Consider the following 17,055-nt stretch of genomic DNA (forward strand, 5'->3'; position numbering starts at 1 on the left):
TGATAAGATGGACAAAAGCATCTGTCACGTCTGCTCAGGACCGAGTCTGTTAAAATGAGAAGTTCTGTTCACCTCCAGGCAGGGGAAGCTGCCACTCCATGCTCCGCTTTCTGGGGCTTTGTCCCATGTCCTCACTTAGTGGCAAAGTGGAAGCAGGGCTGCAGTGGTGCCAGCAGCAGGGAGAGCATCACACAGTGCTGGTGTGGATGTTGCTGGAGAAAAGGGAACGCAGGAACAAGAGGAGAGGCTCTGAACTTAGAATACTACGTCTGGCGCTGAGATTTTATGAAGATATATGAGAGAAAAGAATGAGAAACTCCAAAACAACCAATTCTTCAGATGTTTCTTTTATCTAAAGTAGAGCAAACTAAATGTTTTACACAGAACGAGTCCCAAGGAGCATAAATCAGAGGATGTGAGCTGTGTTTCATAAAGACCTCAGAACGTAACTTCTTTACCTTCCACATCCTCAGGCCAAATATTTTAACTGGAAAAGCATGTGGGACACTCAGTGTGCGTGTTACCAGGCCTGTAATGGCTGCTCCCACTAAGGTGATGGGTTCTGTGTCTGCAGTTTGATGCTCACATTGGATGACATGGGAGAGCAGTGAGGCCATGCAGCCCCAGGCATGCAGTGCTCTCAGGGCTTGTGGTGCTGCTGTCTGTCCTGCTTCTGTGTCTGAGAATAGAGGGTGTTCCAAGAGCCTGCACACGGCCGGCCACATGGAGCCACATCCTCACTATCCCAAAGTTCAGATCATCCATCTCAATCAGCCTGCATGCAGCCCGGCAGGATTTACTGCTTTACCTGCAGTGAATCTCTCCCCCCAAAGAGCAGGGAGGGGAAATTGATGGTGTTAAAAACCATCTCTTGTTGTGGCTCTCAGGGCATCCCGGATCGACGGCCCCACCGGTGTCACAGCCTCAGCCAGACCAAGGAGCTGCTGCTGAGCCACTCAGCCCCGTAATGCGGATGAGCTGAGGAGATTTGGAAACGCTCCACTCCTCAGATCCTTCACTACCCCGACAAATCCAAAGGGAAACACACGAGCTGCCAAAGTTGTTTCTGTGGGTCATTCCCAAATTCCTACACAAAACAGTAATTCTCAGAACAACGCAGCAGAACTATTAAACCGGTGCTGGTGGTCTGATGACTTTCTCTGAAGTACTGTCTTTCAGCCAAAGTAATATAGGTTTCCTAGAAGCACGTGCCCCCAGAGGGAGGAATCGGGGGCTCTGAAGCTACCCCAGACAATAGGCCAGATGCTGATTCCAGCTGTGCTGCTTTAAACCCGCTGTATTCCGTAGATCGACGTCAGAGCTGATTTGTCTTACAGCCGTGTGATCATTATTCCTGTTGGAGGGGAAGGTTCCCAGCTTGCCGTAGGAACCAGCTCAGCTCAGCTGCTGCACAGAGGCTGTTTCCAGAGCTGCTCTGTCTTTCCTAAGGCAGATCACCAAGATCTGGATTCATCCCATTCAGTGACTTTAAACACGGGTTAAGAAGAGAAGCAGTGGGGACAGAGACTCCACGTGCCCCTGAGCTGCTGGGCTTTTATCGCTCTCCACTTATCAAAGAGCACATTTTCTGGCTAGTTGTCATCTTCCTTAGAATCACAGAATCATTAAGGTTAGAAAAGACCTCCAAGAGCCCCAAGTACAACCCCATGTCCACTGCCCACATCCCTCAGTGCCACGTTGCCACAGTTCTGAAGCACATCCAGGATGCTCGGCTTTCCTGCTCTGGGCTGAGCTGCTGCTCCGTGGGTTGTGCCTGTGTGGAGCAGTCAGCACACACAGGTAGGATGTCCTGCAGAGCAGCTGAGGGGTGGTCAGAAGGTCCCTGAGCATCACCTGCCATTCCCTTGTAGGCAAAGGATGGAGGGTCCGTCCCTGAGGCACAGATAGCCCTGAACTGCCTGGAAACGAGCAGCCTGACTCATTGAATAGCAGTCCCAGCACTCTGAGTCCTGTCCAACCACTGTTGTTTCCAGTTGGTGTTTACAGGGAAGCTTCCATGTCTGAGCTACACGTGTGGAGATTTTCTTTCAGAAGCCACGGAAGGGATTAAAAACAACATTAATCCATGAAATTACTCCAGATTTTTTCTCTCCTCCAGCGTCCTGAGGGATTCCCCAGCTCCCAACCTGTTCCAACTGGCACCACCGTGCATCCAGCTCCAATATCAGCACAGTCTGTAATGGTTCCAATTCTTCTGCTGAGGGTTTAAATGAAACCGAAATAATTCTTTCCATGGGGGATTACATAGCTGCTTTGTTTCTAATATTCCAGTCCATGAATGAGGAACGTTTCCTTGGGTACCTGTTTCTTCTTTGGCCATGGGAGCTGGTATCACTGGGAACATCAATCCGTTTCATTAATTTCATTCCTAATCAATTAATTCCTAAAGGAACCCGATTAAATGCTCTCTCCTAAGCCCAGGCTTTACATTTTGGCTGAACGCCCCGGGACAATTAAATTCATTTCAGTGATTGGATGCAGCATTGCCTATTTAGTGATCAGAATGCATCCACGTGGTTAATGAGATAAAAACTCACCTGGAGGAGCCGTCATCTGCTGATGGAAATGACTCGGATTTTAGGGGAAAATTGCTACTGATTTACAAGAGTCTGGATCAAATGTCAGTTCTCAAATGTTTCTTCCTTTTTTCTGTTCAAGTACCAAAGTGTGCTTCGGGGATTGTTTTGGCAGGGCTTTGAGAGCAGGAAAATGGGAAATGAACTGGAAAATTTGAAGACTACAGCAAACAAGAAAATCCTGGAAGGAACACAGTCTATAGATCCACCCTCACCATTAATAATGTGGAAAGATTTCATTAGGAAGAGAGAGGGGAAAGAGAGGAAAGAGAACGCTCTTCCTGGCCCAGCCTGCAGAGCTGCACCAAAGGACCCTACGGTGCTTAGGGGTCCTCAACCCACAGCATCCATGTGCCACAGGTGCCTGCCAGGAGCTGCCCCACAGCCATACCCTGGGCCATACACAAGCAGTGTGCTGTGCTCAGTGCATCTCAGGCTGCAGAATCGTTCTGTTCTTCCCTGTAATGCATCTGAGATGTCTGTGTTCTGTTGTGTCACTTCCAGGCAAAGCACGCTGCATTAAAACTCCAACCACAGCAAAACAGAGCAGAGCAATTTAAAATCCTTGCTTTTTTGCCAAAACTTTCTGCACTGGTGTGTCACATCCCATACATCAGAACTTGCTGGGAAAGGCTTAGCGTGCGTGTGTTGGTTTTTATCCTTTAGCAGCACTCCTGCTCTCTTCTGGAAATAGAAATATCAGCAGGTGAAATGACACTGGGCTGCACTTTGTGCATTTGCATGGTGTGTAGGAGGAAGCTGACTCCTTGTGCTTATGAAGCATACAGTTACTGCAAATAAATGGCAGGAGAAGTGAAAGGAAAGCCTTGGGGTTGCCCAGCAATCCTCATAGAGGAGATAAGCTCTGCCCCACAGTGGCCATATTCACCAGCACTGCCATAGTGGGCTCTTCTGGGCAGCCCCCAGCACACGAGGGGCAGGTGTGGAGAACCCGAGTAGCACAAACGAGCTCCAGGTGGTGCTGTGACCCCCTGCAGAGAGCTCATTAATTGCTGGTTCTGTCCTGTCCCAGCAGCTGAGCTGCTTCAGCATGGGGTGGTGCCTCCATTTGTAATGCAGTAAATCCATTCTCCTTTCTAACTTTCAAGAGGAACCCATCCAGGTTTATCAGAAATGCTTAGAAAGTGTTTTTACTGCAATGGTTTCATCTCATCCCTCCCAATACAAATGGATCCACAAGGAAATTCGTGCTCATTGCTGCCTGGCACCAGGGGAGCAGCCTGACCACACTGCAGGCACAGGGCTGCCCATGGCCAGCTGCAAGGGGAGCAAGGCCTGATGAGCTGAATGAAGTGCAGCTGGCTCCACTTGCCTCAATCAAGGCACCTGTGGCAAACTGACCAATTATATATAAGCGGGGCCGGAGAACCTTCCAGAAGGTTCAGGCTGCTTCAGGAGGAGGGTGCTGGTAGTGTTCAGCCATCAGCAAAGGGACCTGGTGCTCTGCCCTGAGGTGTGTATGCTTTTTGTCTCCTTTAAGGTAGTGGTTTGAAAGCTGATTTATATGTAATATAGTTGGTGCATGGCAGCAAGGTGCTGGGCAACCTGTGGCTCTAGCAGGAACCTCTGTGATGTTGGGAAATAAAAACAAATCCCAACTGCTTCCCTATGAGTTTCAGGTGTCCTCGTCTTGCTGCCTATGGCTGTTAAGTTGTAGTAAGGCCTGGGGGGGAAGCTACTGTAAGAAAGTAAATTGTCTCCTTCAGTCTAAAAGTACAATGTCTCTTACAGGTCTGACTGCAGCTGTTATGGGTACCCAATTCCTGTGCATCAAGAGGCATCTCTTCGCTGCAGTAGGAGAAGAAAACAGCAAATGTAAGTAGGAGAAAATCTATTTCTTGTTTAAAAATCCTGGGGGTGGGAAGCTCTGAGGCTGAAGGCAATTTAAAGGGGAAGCTGAGCTTAATTGTGAAGAGTCTGTTCTCTAGGAAACCTGGATTACTGCAGGGTCATCTGCTCTGATTTAAATGCTGTTGGTTTTGGAGTAGAACGTGGTATGTGTTTGGTGCTCCTTGAGTTAGTGCTGTGCTTAGGTGGTAAAGGTGCTGGTATCTAGCTGGAACATGGAGTATAATCAGTATCTGTTGCTGGGCTAATTAGTGAAAGCTGGTGTTGTGTAGAAGTGCAGCAGGTCTCTAATGCCTCTGAGCCTCCTGAGCTTGCAGTGACCATGGGGTGTTCAGATTGCTGTAGGCTTCTTAGCATTGCTACTTTAGAGTTTCTGCACGTGCGTTTGCTGGTGGGATACTGAGATGTGTAAGGAGAACAGAGACATGGGGGATCTCTGAGCTGAGGCACTGTGGAATACCTCAAGGTTCCTCTCCAGAGGGGAGAGATGGAACAAGGATGGGATTTGGGCTCTGTGTGCTGATGGTGGACCTGGCCTGAGTGGTTTAGTACAGTGTGCAATAAAACATGGAGGTTGTTGGTTACTGGAGTTGATCTCAAAGGTCTTTGTGGTGTTAAAGGTTGAACTGCACTGAAACTAAGGCCCTGGAATGGAATATCAGGGGTTGTCCCCTCCTTTCTGAGAACACGGCCATGGCTGAGCTACAAATCCATCTGCTTCTATTACAGAAAATACAGCTGCTTTCTTACTGCGTTTATTGTTTAATTCATTCATGCTGCTTGTTGGAAACACCGTCATTACATTCCTTCTGGGGCATAGTTTGTTTTAAAGAAAACTCTCTATGGAAAAGACTTTCCTTTAAATTTAGTACAAAAGAAAATCCCAACTAGTTTTATTTATAGATCAGGGCATGAGAGATTTTCAGTTTTCGAGTTGGCTCCGTATCCCTGTTTCTCCCATAAAAAAGAAGTTTAATGTTTTTCTCATCCTTCCAGCATAAAATTCTTTTGTGGTAATTTTTTACATATAAAATGCAGCAATCTCAGTGGTGAAAGCACTGATTTTACTCATTGAATGTACTGCTATGGTTCTATTATTGAGTGATGCGTTCTGGGTTTCTGTTACTCTGTACTGTGTGTTTGGGATGTCCATATGCCTGCAGTTCTGAGTGTGTCCCATGTCTTACAGCGCCGTGTCCTCATGCTGCCCCAGCTTTGGTGGCCGGAGTGCCTGGGGATGAGTCCTTCTCTGTCTCAAAGCTTTGTTTGGCTGAGCATTAGAACAAAACAATTAAGACTTGGATTCCCTTGGAAACATCGAGTCGCTTTGTGATCTGCAATTGATTCTCATTCTGAGTGGAGCTAAAAAGCTGTTGGTAATAATTGCATAGAAAACATGTTCCCTCTCTGAGCATCCCCCGAAGGCTGAAGCTGGGGCTCCCATTCCCCAGGCTGTACTCAGTAAACCCAAGCACTGCTCTTATTTGAGGCGTTTAAATCACTGTACGGGTGATCTCACTCCATTATTTTTCAAGAAACTTCAGTTCACTCTATTTAACTTTATACTTTAGAGAAATGAAACTATTTCCTCATCTCATTTATACTGAAGGGACTGAACTGCAGCTGAGTGGTAGCCCAGCAGCTCGTGACACAGCTGTTTCAGGGCACTGAATAGTCAGCAGTGAAAGGCAGAGGCAGGCTTGGGGTGTGTGGAAGAAACAGCATTTCTGGTGCTGTTGTATAGCCAAGAGATGGGGGTTATGGAAGTTTGTCTCAGCCTGACAGCAGTGTGGAGCAGCACTTCTCTGCAGGGCTGCTTTGCCTGGGGGTGCCATGTGAATGAAACCCACCAAGAAGTGTCCTGCTCTGCTGGGTGGGTGCAGGTCTGCAGCTCACTGTGCTGCTTTAGGATCAGAAATGCCTCTTGTGGCTTTTCGTCCTCCTGATGGGGACAGCCCTGCAGCATGTAGGACTCTCAGGAGGGGCTCAGGCCGTGGGCCTTTGTGCTGGGGAGAGAATGGGTGCGATGCTGTGTGCCATGCTCGGATCTTTGGCTTTGCAGCACTCGCCCAGGGCATCACATCCCTCTCAGAACTGGGGTTCTGCTCCCTGTGCAGTGTGTGGCACAGCAGGAGCCAGGTATGAGTGATGATGCACATAGGAGACATTTCTCTGGCCAGCTGCTTGTGAATATATGCTCTGGGCTGACAGTACTTGGCTCATTTTTAGGTGTTTCAGACTTCACTTTGCCTTTGGTGTGTAGGAATGATGAGGTAGGGCTGGAACTTGAGACCAATGCCTTTGATTTCTTGAGCTGCAACTTGTTAATTGCAATTATTGGTTGGGAAGTTCCTTGTCCTTTTTTTTTCCTCCTTGATATTAAGAGGGCAGCTAAATACTGACCTTAGCTTGTGCAGGCAGTGCTGGATTGATTTCTGAAGGGCTTGTCATTTGGATGCAGTTTTACCTGCAGGGCTGCCACCACAGGTGTTTTGTAGTGGCTAAATGTGCTAAAGCTGAAATCCTTATGTCTGCAAGAGGAGGAGCTGCCATGGGGCCCCTCAGTGCTTCTCAATTGGCACAGCTGTGATGATGAGAGCTACCAGGCAGGGGTTGTGTGCTGCTCTTGAATTGTGAGGGCAGGGAAGGAGTGACCCTGCAGAACCTGGCTCTGTGCAGTCTGCATGCATGGCTCTGTGTGCTCCTTGGGACCTTGCACTGCAGCGATGGGTACTTAATTTCTCCTTGGGCTCAGGCAGTGCTGCCAGCAAGTCATGGTATCTTTTCTCAGGGCAGTTTGATTGGAGGGGATTTGGATCAATAGCTTGAAAGTAAAGTTAATCTGCCATGCCTTAGCTGGGTAATTTATGAATTAGTTTCCTCTCTGAGTGTATTCCTCTAGAAAGACTATTTTTCAGATATGGAGTAACCACTGCCATTCAGCAAAGCTTTCATTTGGCCCGGGTATCTAATTAATTTTTACTTTGAAGGCTGTGCCCATTGTAAAAGATGCTCTCCTGCACAGGATGTAAGGCAGAGCTTTCTGTTTTTGACAGGGTGTGTTTTCCTAAATGTGGTGTTTCTGCTCTTTCCTCTGTTTTAATGCAAAGTCCTCACAGGAATAAACCCAGCAGAATATGAGTCACTGTAGGAACAAGCACATGGGTAAGGTGGGCCACTGCCTTATAAATGGTACAATTGTAGATACAGAAGCTCAGAGACTGCTCTGGCTGGAAAACTGGCTGGAAAATAGCAGTCATAAGGTAGAGGGACATTTATATTCACAGAAACCATTAAATATTTTGTATATATTTGCATTTCATTTTCTAACTGCTTTTTGAAATGAAGCTCGACTCTTCCAGCTATCCATCAATTAGCGTATCACGGAGCTGCTGAGCTCCCTGTGCTGCCATTGGGTTGTCACAAGTGCTCGTGTGGACAGTTTGCAGAGTGAAAACCAAACAGCAAGGCTGAAACACTCGTGGTCTCGACTGTAGGCTGATAGAAGCATGAATAGATCTCAGCATCCTCAAACCCAGCTCTGCACAGACCTTCTGAGGCAAAAACCGACAGTGGAGCAGCATTTGTTGCTGTGTTGCTCCCATTGGTGTTCCCTGAGATTCCAGCTTGCCCACACCTTGAGATGTGATAGTTTATTCTTCCACCTGTAGAATTAGAAGCGCCACAGTGAATGTGCCTGTGTGGTTGGAGAGAGATTTCTCCATCAATTAAACTCGTCAGTGGATCACCTCTGCAGTGTCAGAACAGAGCTGGTTAGGGAGCTTAAAGAATTAAAGAGCTTCGGGGGCTTAAAGAATTTCTATCTCCTCCCACGGTGATGATACCAAACCCCTGTAAAGTTTAACAGTTAATATGTGAGTATGGGAGAAAAAAGAAGTAGCTGAAGGACTGAGAGCCACGAACGGGGCATTGCTGTGCTGTGCAGAAGGGCACAATCCTCCCCTCACTGTGCCTTAACCGCCGGGCTGCTCTATCCTGTCTGTGCGCCTCTGCTGGGCTGAGCGGTTCCTTGTGGCTGAAGCGATACCGGGGGAGAAATGGGTTTGTCAAACCACTGCTTTCGGGTGATGAGAAGAGCTGCTCGGTTCCCGGGGCACTGCAGCCATCCCAGCCCGTGCGTGGAGCAGCCCTGCTGAGTGTGCTCTGCTCGAGGAACCGGGGTGACTCATTCTTCCTGGACACCATCCATCTCGCATGGAAATCGATGAAATTCTTTCTGTTGCGTTTTAACACATGTTCTTAGAGTTACTTTCTGCAGTAAGTCTTCATTAATTTGTAAATCTAAATGAACTCCTGGTCCTGATGGCTTTCCCTCGGGCTGAAGTGTGTGTGGAGGTTGCACCGGGAACTTGCCAGGCACCGTGAAATACTTTCCCATCCCTGCTTATGATCTACCAACCCAAGGACAGGCGCTCTTTGTGCTGTGTGCTTTATTCCCTTAAGGCGGAGGGGAAGCTCCGGGGGTGGAAAAACCGGGGGGCTGCGGTGTGCCGTGGGAGGGGGGGGTCGGTGGGTCCCCATGTGTCCCCGTGTGTCCCTGTGTGTCCCTGTGCCATCCGCTGCTCCATGGGGGGGTCACACCGCACCCTGCTGGTGTCGTTCCTCAGCCCGAGTTGTGCTCCCAACTGCTTTATTTCTTTTAAGCTGCTTTATATTAAATGAATCAAATATGTTCACGTCCCGCCGGGTTCCTGTTTGTGCCCTTTATGCACCTTTGTCAAAAGGAGCTGCTCACAAACGGGCTGCCAGCGGCTCTTTGCAGTTTATCGCGTTTCCAAAAGGAGTTCTGCATCCTCGGTTCGTTGGGACGTCTGCCTTAAGATCACTGAGCGGGGGGCGCAAAGATCGTGTCCGTTTTTAGGAAGCCTTTGGAAACGCGGGGCTCTCTGGGCTTTGCCGGCTGTCAGTTCGTTCCTCTGCCCATGAACGATACCTGTTCGGTTTTCAGGTGCGTTTGGGGCAGAGGAACGTTTCCGATGCTCGGAGCTCTGCGAGCACTTAAAGCAAAAGGAGCGTTTGGAAACGGGGTTGATCTGATTTTTATATATATTTTCTTAATTCTTTCTTTTGCTTTTCCTGTTTGCTAGCAAAGAAATAAAAAGTGTTCTTAATTATGACTCGGGGGGGATACGCACAAAAAGCTCTTCCAGGAAAGTAATTCTAAACAGCGCAATAAGGAGGAGAAAAAAAAGGGAGGGAAGGGGGGTGAATCGCTATGATGTTGTATTTTAATAATCTTTTTCAGGCGCCTGAGTCGCGCTCAGAGAAAAAGAAAGCTTGCAGGAAAAAGGCACCATAATACAGCCCTGAAAAGAAAATGTGCAAACTTCTGAGAATATGCCCTCGTGTTGAATACACCGGATTTCTCTCCCGAGCAAAGGGGAAGGTTTTGTTCGTTTGGACAGTCTTTGAATACTGTTCTAAAACTTCTTTCAAGTGGGGACTGAAGAGAGAAATGTTAAGTTCTAAGGAGGAGACAATGCGTTAGCATCTTTGAACGCAGCCCCTTGCATGCAAATCAGCCTTTTGGCAATTTGGGGCACTTTAATTGGAAGGTGGCAGCTCGGCAAGATAAGGCTGCGTCCCTCGGTGCGCGGCGCTGCCCGACGTGGGGTGGCCTTGCGGGGACCCCCACCCGGCTACCACCCCCCCCCACGGCCGAGCGGCTGCCCCCGAAGGGCCCTCGTTAATGCGGTCCGTCGGTTTAAAGTTTCTATCATTTTCACCTAATGATTTTTTTTTTCTTCTTCCCCTTAATGCTCCCCCCGCCCCCAGGGGCACTGTGTCAGGCCGGGCCCAGCCAGCCCTGGATGGCTTTTTCATAGCTCTTGGCTGTGCGCAGACCCTTCTCGGGATTAGTGGTCGGACTCCTCATTTCCCATAGCCATAAAAGGTCTTGAACTCAATTAATAGCTAATAATTATACAGCCGGCGTCAGCGGGGAGAGAGCGTGCGAAGGCTCCGCTGCAGCCTGTAGTGAATTGAGGAGGGGGCGGTGGGGGGGTGGCTGTGTACGGGGAAGCCTTTACAGCGGGTGGGGCGGGCAGTGCCTGCAGTGCTGTCGGGGTTCGGTTCGCTCACCCACTTTACAACCCCACCGCCCCCATAAAGTTTTAATTGAGGAAATATCTTTTGGGGTGTGGGGGGCTGCGACCCCCGGAGGGACCGCGACGGCTCCTCGCCTTCACCTCGAGAAGGGCCGTGCCGATAACTGCGAGGGGGAAGCCCACGTACCCGGTGTGTTACCTCCGGCACAGTGCGCGGGGGGTGAGAAAGCAGTGCGGGGCGTCCTGCCTGCTGCCCGCATCGCTCCCGCACCGCAGCGCCCACCGCTGCCCTCCCGCATTCCTCCCCACGCGTTGCGCGGTCGCGTTCCGACGTCTGAAAGAAATAATCGTTAGGACTCCTTAAGTTCTCTTTAATGGCCGCGCTCTCATGGAATAAATAAAGCTGCTGCGTTTCTTTTACAGCGGTAACGGCAATACGGTTGAAGTTCGATATTCACACGTGAACGTCGCTTTTCTTTTCGACGCTCGTTATTTTCGGACTGGCGATGTTACCTTTCCCCGGCCCTGCAAAACGCGGCCTCGAGCAGCGTAACGAATTGGGAGGAATTCCTGGGGCTGGGAACGGTTTGGGGGGGAAAATCCTAGAGGGAGATTTATACCGCGTGTCTGCGGGGCTGGGAGAGCCGGAGCTTCGTGTTGGAAATAAGAAGGGCAACGTTTGCTGAGCGTGTTTCGGTGCAGGGAGAGGAGTCAGTGGGGCAGCGAGCTGCAGGATTGCGCTGCGCGGAGGGGGGTGTGAGAGCGCAAAGCAGCGCGGCTGATGCGCAAAACGCGTTTTTCTGCCCTCGTGCTTCCCGGTGATTCTGAAAGGCATCTGCGAATAATAGAAATAAGTAATAAAAATAACAAAAACACTTGAAAAAGCAGCGGGGGAAAATGCTTCGGGAAGGAGATCCTGAAGGGTTTAGGGCGGCTGCAGCATAACTCGGTGGGATGCGGGGTCGAGGTGCGCTGCCCGCCGCCCCCAGCGCTGTCCTTATCCGCCCCCTTGTGCCCGCAGCCGGGGCCGAAAGGTGATGAAATTCCTTGGCACCGGCGGGGCGAGCCGCTCTTTGATTGCGTGCGTTTAAGGCAGCCCCTAATTACAATGTGGTCGTTGTGTGGGTGCTTCCTCCGCTTATTAATGGCAGATTAGAAAGGGAAAAGCTCCGGGGAAGCGTGTGACATTCTCGGGGCTCGTTGACCCGTCCTGTGCTACGGGCATTTGCGTATATGAAAATATTAATTCCTGCTCTAATCTCCCCGCGACGTTGCGCGGAAACAATGAGGAATTTATGCGCAAATCCTCGGGGCGGTCGAGGGGTTCCGCCGCGTGTGCGGAGGTGCCGCCGAGCCGCTCCGTCCCAACTATGTTAATCTTCTTTAGTGCTTAAACTCGGGCACAACAAGTGGTGCAGGGCCGTGTCCCGATCCCCCCCCTCCCGCCTCTCGCCGCCTCCCCGTGAGCCCGAGGGTCGCTGGGGACGGGATGGTCTTAGGATGGGGGTCGCGGTGCCCTCAGCGCTTCGCCGCCCCTCCGCAGTGCGTGCGGCACGCGGTGCTGCAACGGGTGGCAGCGGGTCCGGGAGGCGGACACGTAGAGCCTTAAAACGCGGGTTCCGTTGTGCACAGTCCCGGGCCCGGCCGTGGCAGCCCGCCGGGTGCCGACCCCTGGCACGGAGAGGAGAGGGGTCGGGGCTGCGCCTTTCTGCCCGTCGCTCCGCGGGGGTCTCCCGAGCGGGGCCGTGAGCTGCGGGCTCCCTGAGGCCACCTGGGCCGGGCCCCTCTCCCTCTCCCCCTCCTTCTGTTTCCCCCTCCTTCCGTCCCCGCTCATTAATTTCCCATTCTGGGTGGAAGAGCTCCAACAGGTGTAGGCTGCGCCGCTGCGGGATGGGGACGGCTGCGGTTGTGCCCCGAGCCACGCACCGCGCCCGGTGCCGGCGGGGACGCACCGCTCGGGGCCGGCACCGCGCTGTCGTCCTTTGCCAGCGCATCTCGCTTAAAAATTCGTTCCCTTCAATAGTTTTTCCTTCGTTTTCTTTTTTTCCTTCGCCCCCCAATCCCTCATCGCAGGGATCCCCGCCGCCCCCCCAGCACAGCGGCCGCAGCAGATGGGAAATAAGAGAAGAGAAACGCGAGGGCTCGGCTCGGCCACGCGGCGCCGGGACACGCGGCGATTTTCGATCTTTCGATCGCTCCTCGGTACCTTCCTTTGCAGAAGCATCAAATAAAGCCTTGCTGGGGGGGATGTCCGCGTACACACAGCCCCGACAGCATTTCGCATCTCTAAAAATACTCGCGAGTAGGTCCCGGTGACACGCGGTTCCGCTGCGCGCTCATTTACCGCAGGAACTGAACTATTCACTGCGGAGGATCGGAACTCAGGGCTGCGGGGGTTCGGCCCCAGCACAATTCCCGGCGGGACCGTAGTGAGCCCCGCTCAGATCCGCGACGCTCACCGTGTTCCCGGCCTGGGGCGCGCAGAGCGCTCACCTGAGCGCGGCTCTCCCTCGGGTCGGGGCCGCCGGGAAAGGGCAGAAACGAACGGGGTAGCGTTTCGAAGCTGCCCTTTTTCGGTCCCCTCGAAGGGACGCAGCCGCCGAGGTCGCGGGGAGAAATATTTCAATGAATCGCAGCCACGAGAGCTCCCGTTTCCCAGAGCAGCTCGGCTCGGTTTACCCACCCCGGCTCTCCCCACGCTTTCCGAGGAAGGAACCCCCGCGCACCGCTTCAGCGTTCGGGCGACACGTGGCTGCGCCTTCCCTTCCTCCGGACGCGGGGGTTGTTATTCGGGCTCCCGCTCCGCCGCAGTCCCCCTAACGCGGGCTCCGATACCCGCAGGGCCCCGCGCCGCTCCTGGCCGCAGCCGGAGGTCACTGCGGAGGGGCAGCGCGGCCCCCGGTCCCACCTGCGGCTCCGGGCGCACCGGCGGAGGCTGCGCTCGGGGTTCCCCCGTCGGTGCGCGGCCATCGGCGCGTCCCCGCAGCCCTTCACTTTCGGGAAGGTTGGCGAAGGCGCGCGCTTTCCCTCTCTCCATATTAATCTCATTAAATCCTACCTTTCAACCTTCTTCCGTGACCATCTGACCTGGCCACTTGAATTCAAACAGTGCTTTCTCCGCAGTCAAAGACAGCACATCAATCACCGGGCTATTTACACTTCGCTCCTTTCTTCAAAGAGGAGCTGCCCGCTCTCCCTCCACCTTCCCTTCCGGGGACGACGGGCACCGTTTGGGTTTATTGGTGTTATGATCATACATCTCTATATATTTGGTTTCTCACCCCCCTGTTCTCGGCTGTCCGTCAGTCTCTCGGCTTCCCCCGGCGAGGCGGCGGCCGTTCCCTCGGGAGCGCTCCCAGCGGCACCTGGAACGCAGAAGAAAACGGCACCGGCACCCGCTGTCCCCGGGGCGGCCCGGCCAGGTTCGGCCCAGCCCGGCTCGGTTGGGCCCGGGCGACCCCGGGACACGGGCAGCCGCACCGCGGGGTTCTCTTTGTTTTATTTTATATAGAGAGATATAAAAATATAATATATATATATATATATATTTCAGGTCAAAATGCATCCAAATGGGTGAATCAATTGGGGTAGGAAGAGCTTTACCGCTGAGCTCTGCGACGCCGGTAGTTAAAAGAAATGTCTCCGTACAAAAGCGAGACGTGCTGGTACGGCACGGAGCGTAAGTTGGTGTTGGTTATGGGAGTCAGGGACCCCCCCGCGCCGAAAGGGACAAGAGGAGGAAAAGGGTAAAAAGGGAGAAAATAAAGAAACTCGTTGCGAAGTTGCTGTAAATAATCGTTATTGGGTTGGGGTGTTGGTTTTTTTTTTTTTCGGGTTAAAAAGAAAAGCGCGTTTTAAAACGGGTACGAATTCCAAGGAGACACCCGTGAACAAACTCTCGCCGGCATTGCTACGAAGTAATAGTAAGAATAGCAGTAATAACAGCCATAATCACCTCGTTCGGGGATGGCACCCGGGTCCGCGGGCACTGTCCGCTCCGAGGGGCGCTGCGCGTCTGTCTTAAAGGGGCAGATCGGGGGAAGGCTGCGCTGGTGCGCGGAGAGAGGAGGGGGCAGAGATAAGTGGTCTGGAGAAGAGGATAGGACAGGGGGAAAAAAAAAACAACCACCCCGATGATGATGAATACATTGGAAAGTTTTTTTGGCCCTGGTGAGGGTGTCAGATTGAATGCTCTGTGCGCATGTGCGAAGGTGTCCAAACTGACAATGCTTGGGAGATGAAGATAGTGTGTAGCTGCTTCTGGGCTCAAGGAGGAGGAGAGGAATCCGCAAGCCGACACGATGAGATCCAAGGCGAGGGCGAGAAAACTGCCCAAAAGTAGGTCCTTCCTCTCCCTTCTTCCGCGTTATCGCCGCCGCGGGGTTCGGGCAGCGCCGCGCGGAGCCGGGCCGGGGGCTGCGCGCCCACAGCCCCTCTGCGCGCCCGCGGCGGCGGCGGGAGCCGCGCTCTTCGCCCCGGGTGCGCGCAGCCCCGGCGGCCCCGCGCTGCCCGGGGAGTGGGAGCCGCGGGTCCAGGGAGAGCTGCGCGGGGCCGGCGGCCGGGGGAGAAAAGCGAAAGTTAGCTCGAAGTTGACGAAAGGGGATAGCAACTTTTTTTTTTTTTTTTTTTTTTTTTTTTTTTATTGAGCCGTTCCAAGTCTTGTGAAATAATATTCCTGGCTTTTGAAATAGTGGGCGCTAGAGGTCTGCGTTTGGCATCTGCCTGCCTGCCTGCCTGCGCGATGCAAAGAGACTTAGAGCTGGAGGTGGGGGGGGGGGTGTGATGGGGGGGGTTGGGGGGGGGGGTGAGAGACAGCAGAGACAAACGGAAAGAAGAAATAATAATAATAATGATAATAAAAAGCGGCTCTTCCAGCCTCGGGAACAATTATCCGGGAGGGCGAAGGGAGAGACAACGCGTAGCGGGAGCGGCCCGGAGCATCGGGCAGCGCTGCGGGCCGGGCCGGGGGCGAAGCGGCGCGGGGGGGGAGGGGGGGGGAGGGGAGCGGGGGAGTGTCTTTAATTTTTAATTTTAAAAAATTTCCTTGGGGGTGGAATTGCAGCTCGTAAGTCTTGCGCGGCTTTTTTCCCTCCGTCTTCCCCCGGCCCCTCTTTCCTCCTTTTCTTTCTTTCGAGTCGTTTCAGGCCGGATTTTCAGCGGAGCGCGGTTTCGGCGGGGAGGAACGGGGCAGAAAACCCCGCCGAGGCCGCTCAGTGCCTCCCCCCCGGGCCGGGGCCGCCCTCCCGTGCTTTCCTGCCCTTACTCCGTACTTTCTGTTCCGCTCCGGCTCCGCGTTGAGGGCTCCGGGAGTCCCGGCCGCGCTCAGCGCTTCCCGGAGCAGCGGGAATAGCGGCTCCGCTCCGGTTGTCCGCCCGTCGGGAGCTCGAGGTGCCGCTCCGGGTCGGGCTCGGCCGATGGAGCTCATGTTCCGCGCTCAGGTGCGGGCCCGGGGCTGCGGGGGGGATCGCGCACCCCGCGCTCGGTTCGGGCTCTCGGCGCTGACAGTCGCGGGTCGGGCCCGGCGCAGCTCAGAGCAGCGGCCCGACCCCGCTGTCGTTGTGGCCGAAATCACAGCGCAGCCCTCGGCCGAGATTCCGTAGCGCTACGGGGCTGTTTTTTTCCCCTTTCCTTTTCTAATTTATTTCCCCCCTTCTCTCTCTCTCTCTCCGTTCACTCGCGGCCCGCAGCTCCGCTCTCCAAAACTCCCCCGTTCCGCAGCCCCGAGGCCGCGTTTCACCCCTCGGATCTTCCCCCGTTCCCAACCGCCTTTTGCGTTGTTCCGCAGCCGCGCACTTTCCGCGTCCCGGCGAGCTCAGCTCCGTGCGGGGCCGTCCCGAGATCCGCGCTGCGATGCGTGCGGGAGGCGGCTGCCGAGGAACCGCCGGGTTTTGATTTCCTTTTATTTTTTACAATAAAGTGGTTTGAAGAACACGCAGAGAAATAAGAACTTTTGTATATAAAAAAAAGAAAGGAAAAAAAAAAGAGAGAGGGAAAAAAAAAAAGAGAAAGGAAGACGAGAGAAAGAAAAGAAAAACCCAAATCCTTGTCGCTTCTCGGCGTGGGTTGTGTTGTTGTAAGGGGCAATTTTCAGAGCGCTGTACCAGCGAGGTTGAATGCAGTTGGAATATTATTGTAGCTGTTACATTATTGTTGTTATTGTTATTATTATTATTATTTGCCGATTTAAAAGTTCTTTTCTCTCCTCCCGAAGCCGGCCGGGCTCCATGAGCTCCCGCTGCCCCCCGGCCCTTCTCTGGGCGCCGGGAGCTCCTGCCTCGGGCGGGCATTGCGGGACGGGGCTGCTTGGAAGCTCTGATTAACATCAGGTGTTTAATACAATACAAGGCCCAACGGTTTATGGGGTTTCAGCGGAGGATTTTTGAGGGATCACGGTTCCAAACAGTAGCCCGCAGCTAAGGTTTCACTATCCCAGGAGTATTTATTTGCAGAAGTGCTGGAACACGGACGCGGGGCTGCGGGTCGCTCCGGGTTGGTACCGATCGCTCCGTTCCCGCACGCAC

General features: G+C 52.9%; 1 protein-coding gene and 1 long non-coding RNA gene across 3 annotated transcripts in view; one reads left to right on the forward strand and one right to left on the reverse strand.

The window, feature by feature from the left end:
- Positions 1-10,888: 10,888 nt before the first annotated feature.
- LOC140261130 (uncharacterized) lies at positions 10,889-14,936 on the reverse strand. Of its 2 annotated transcripts, XR_011905671.1 has the most exons (3): positions 14,490-14,936; positions 13,593-13,899; positions 10,889-11,369 (listed from the first exon to the last, which is right to left on the reverse strand). It is a non-coding gene; the product is annotated as an uncharacterized lncRNA (long non-coding RNA). The 2 variants fall into 2 exon arrangements; XR_011905670.1 differs by having other exon boundaries at positions 10,889-13,899; positions 14,490-14,627.
- PRDM16 (PR/SET domain 16) overlaps positions 14,755-17,055 on the forward strand; it is a 174,535-nt gene continuing 172,234 nt past the window's right edge. Inside the window, exon 1 of the mRNA XM_072354244.1 lies at positions 14,755-14,872. Within this exon, the coding sequence (XP_072210345.1) occupies positions 14,836-14,872 (37 nt within the window). The 5' untranslated portion in view covers positions 14,755-14,835. The remainder of the gene's footprint in view (positions 14,873-17,055) is intronic.

Source organism: Excalfactoria chinensis, chromosome 20 (assembly GCF_039878825.1).
Source record: "Excalfactoria chinensis isolate bCotChi1 chromosome 20, bCotChi1.hap2, whole genome shotgun sequence".
NCBI lineage: Eukaryota > Metazoa > Chordata > Aves > Galliformes > Phasianidae > Excalfactoria > Excalfactoria chinensis.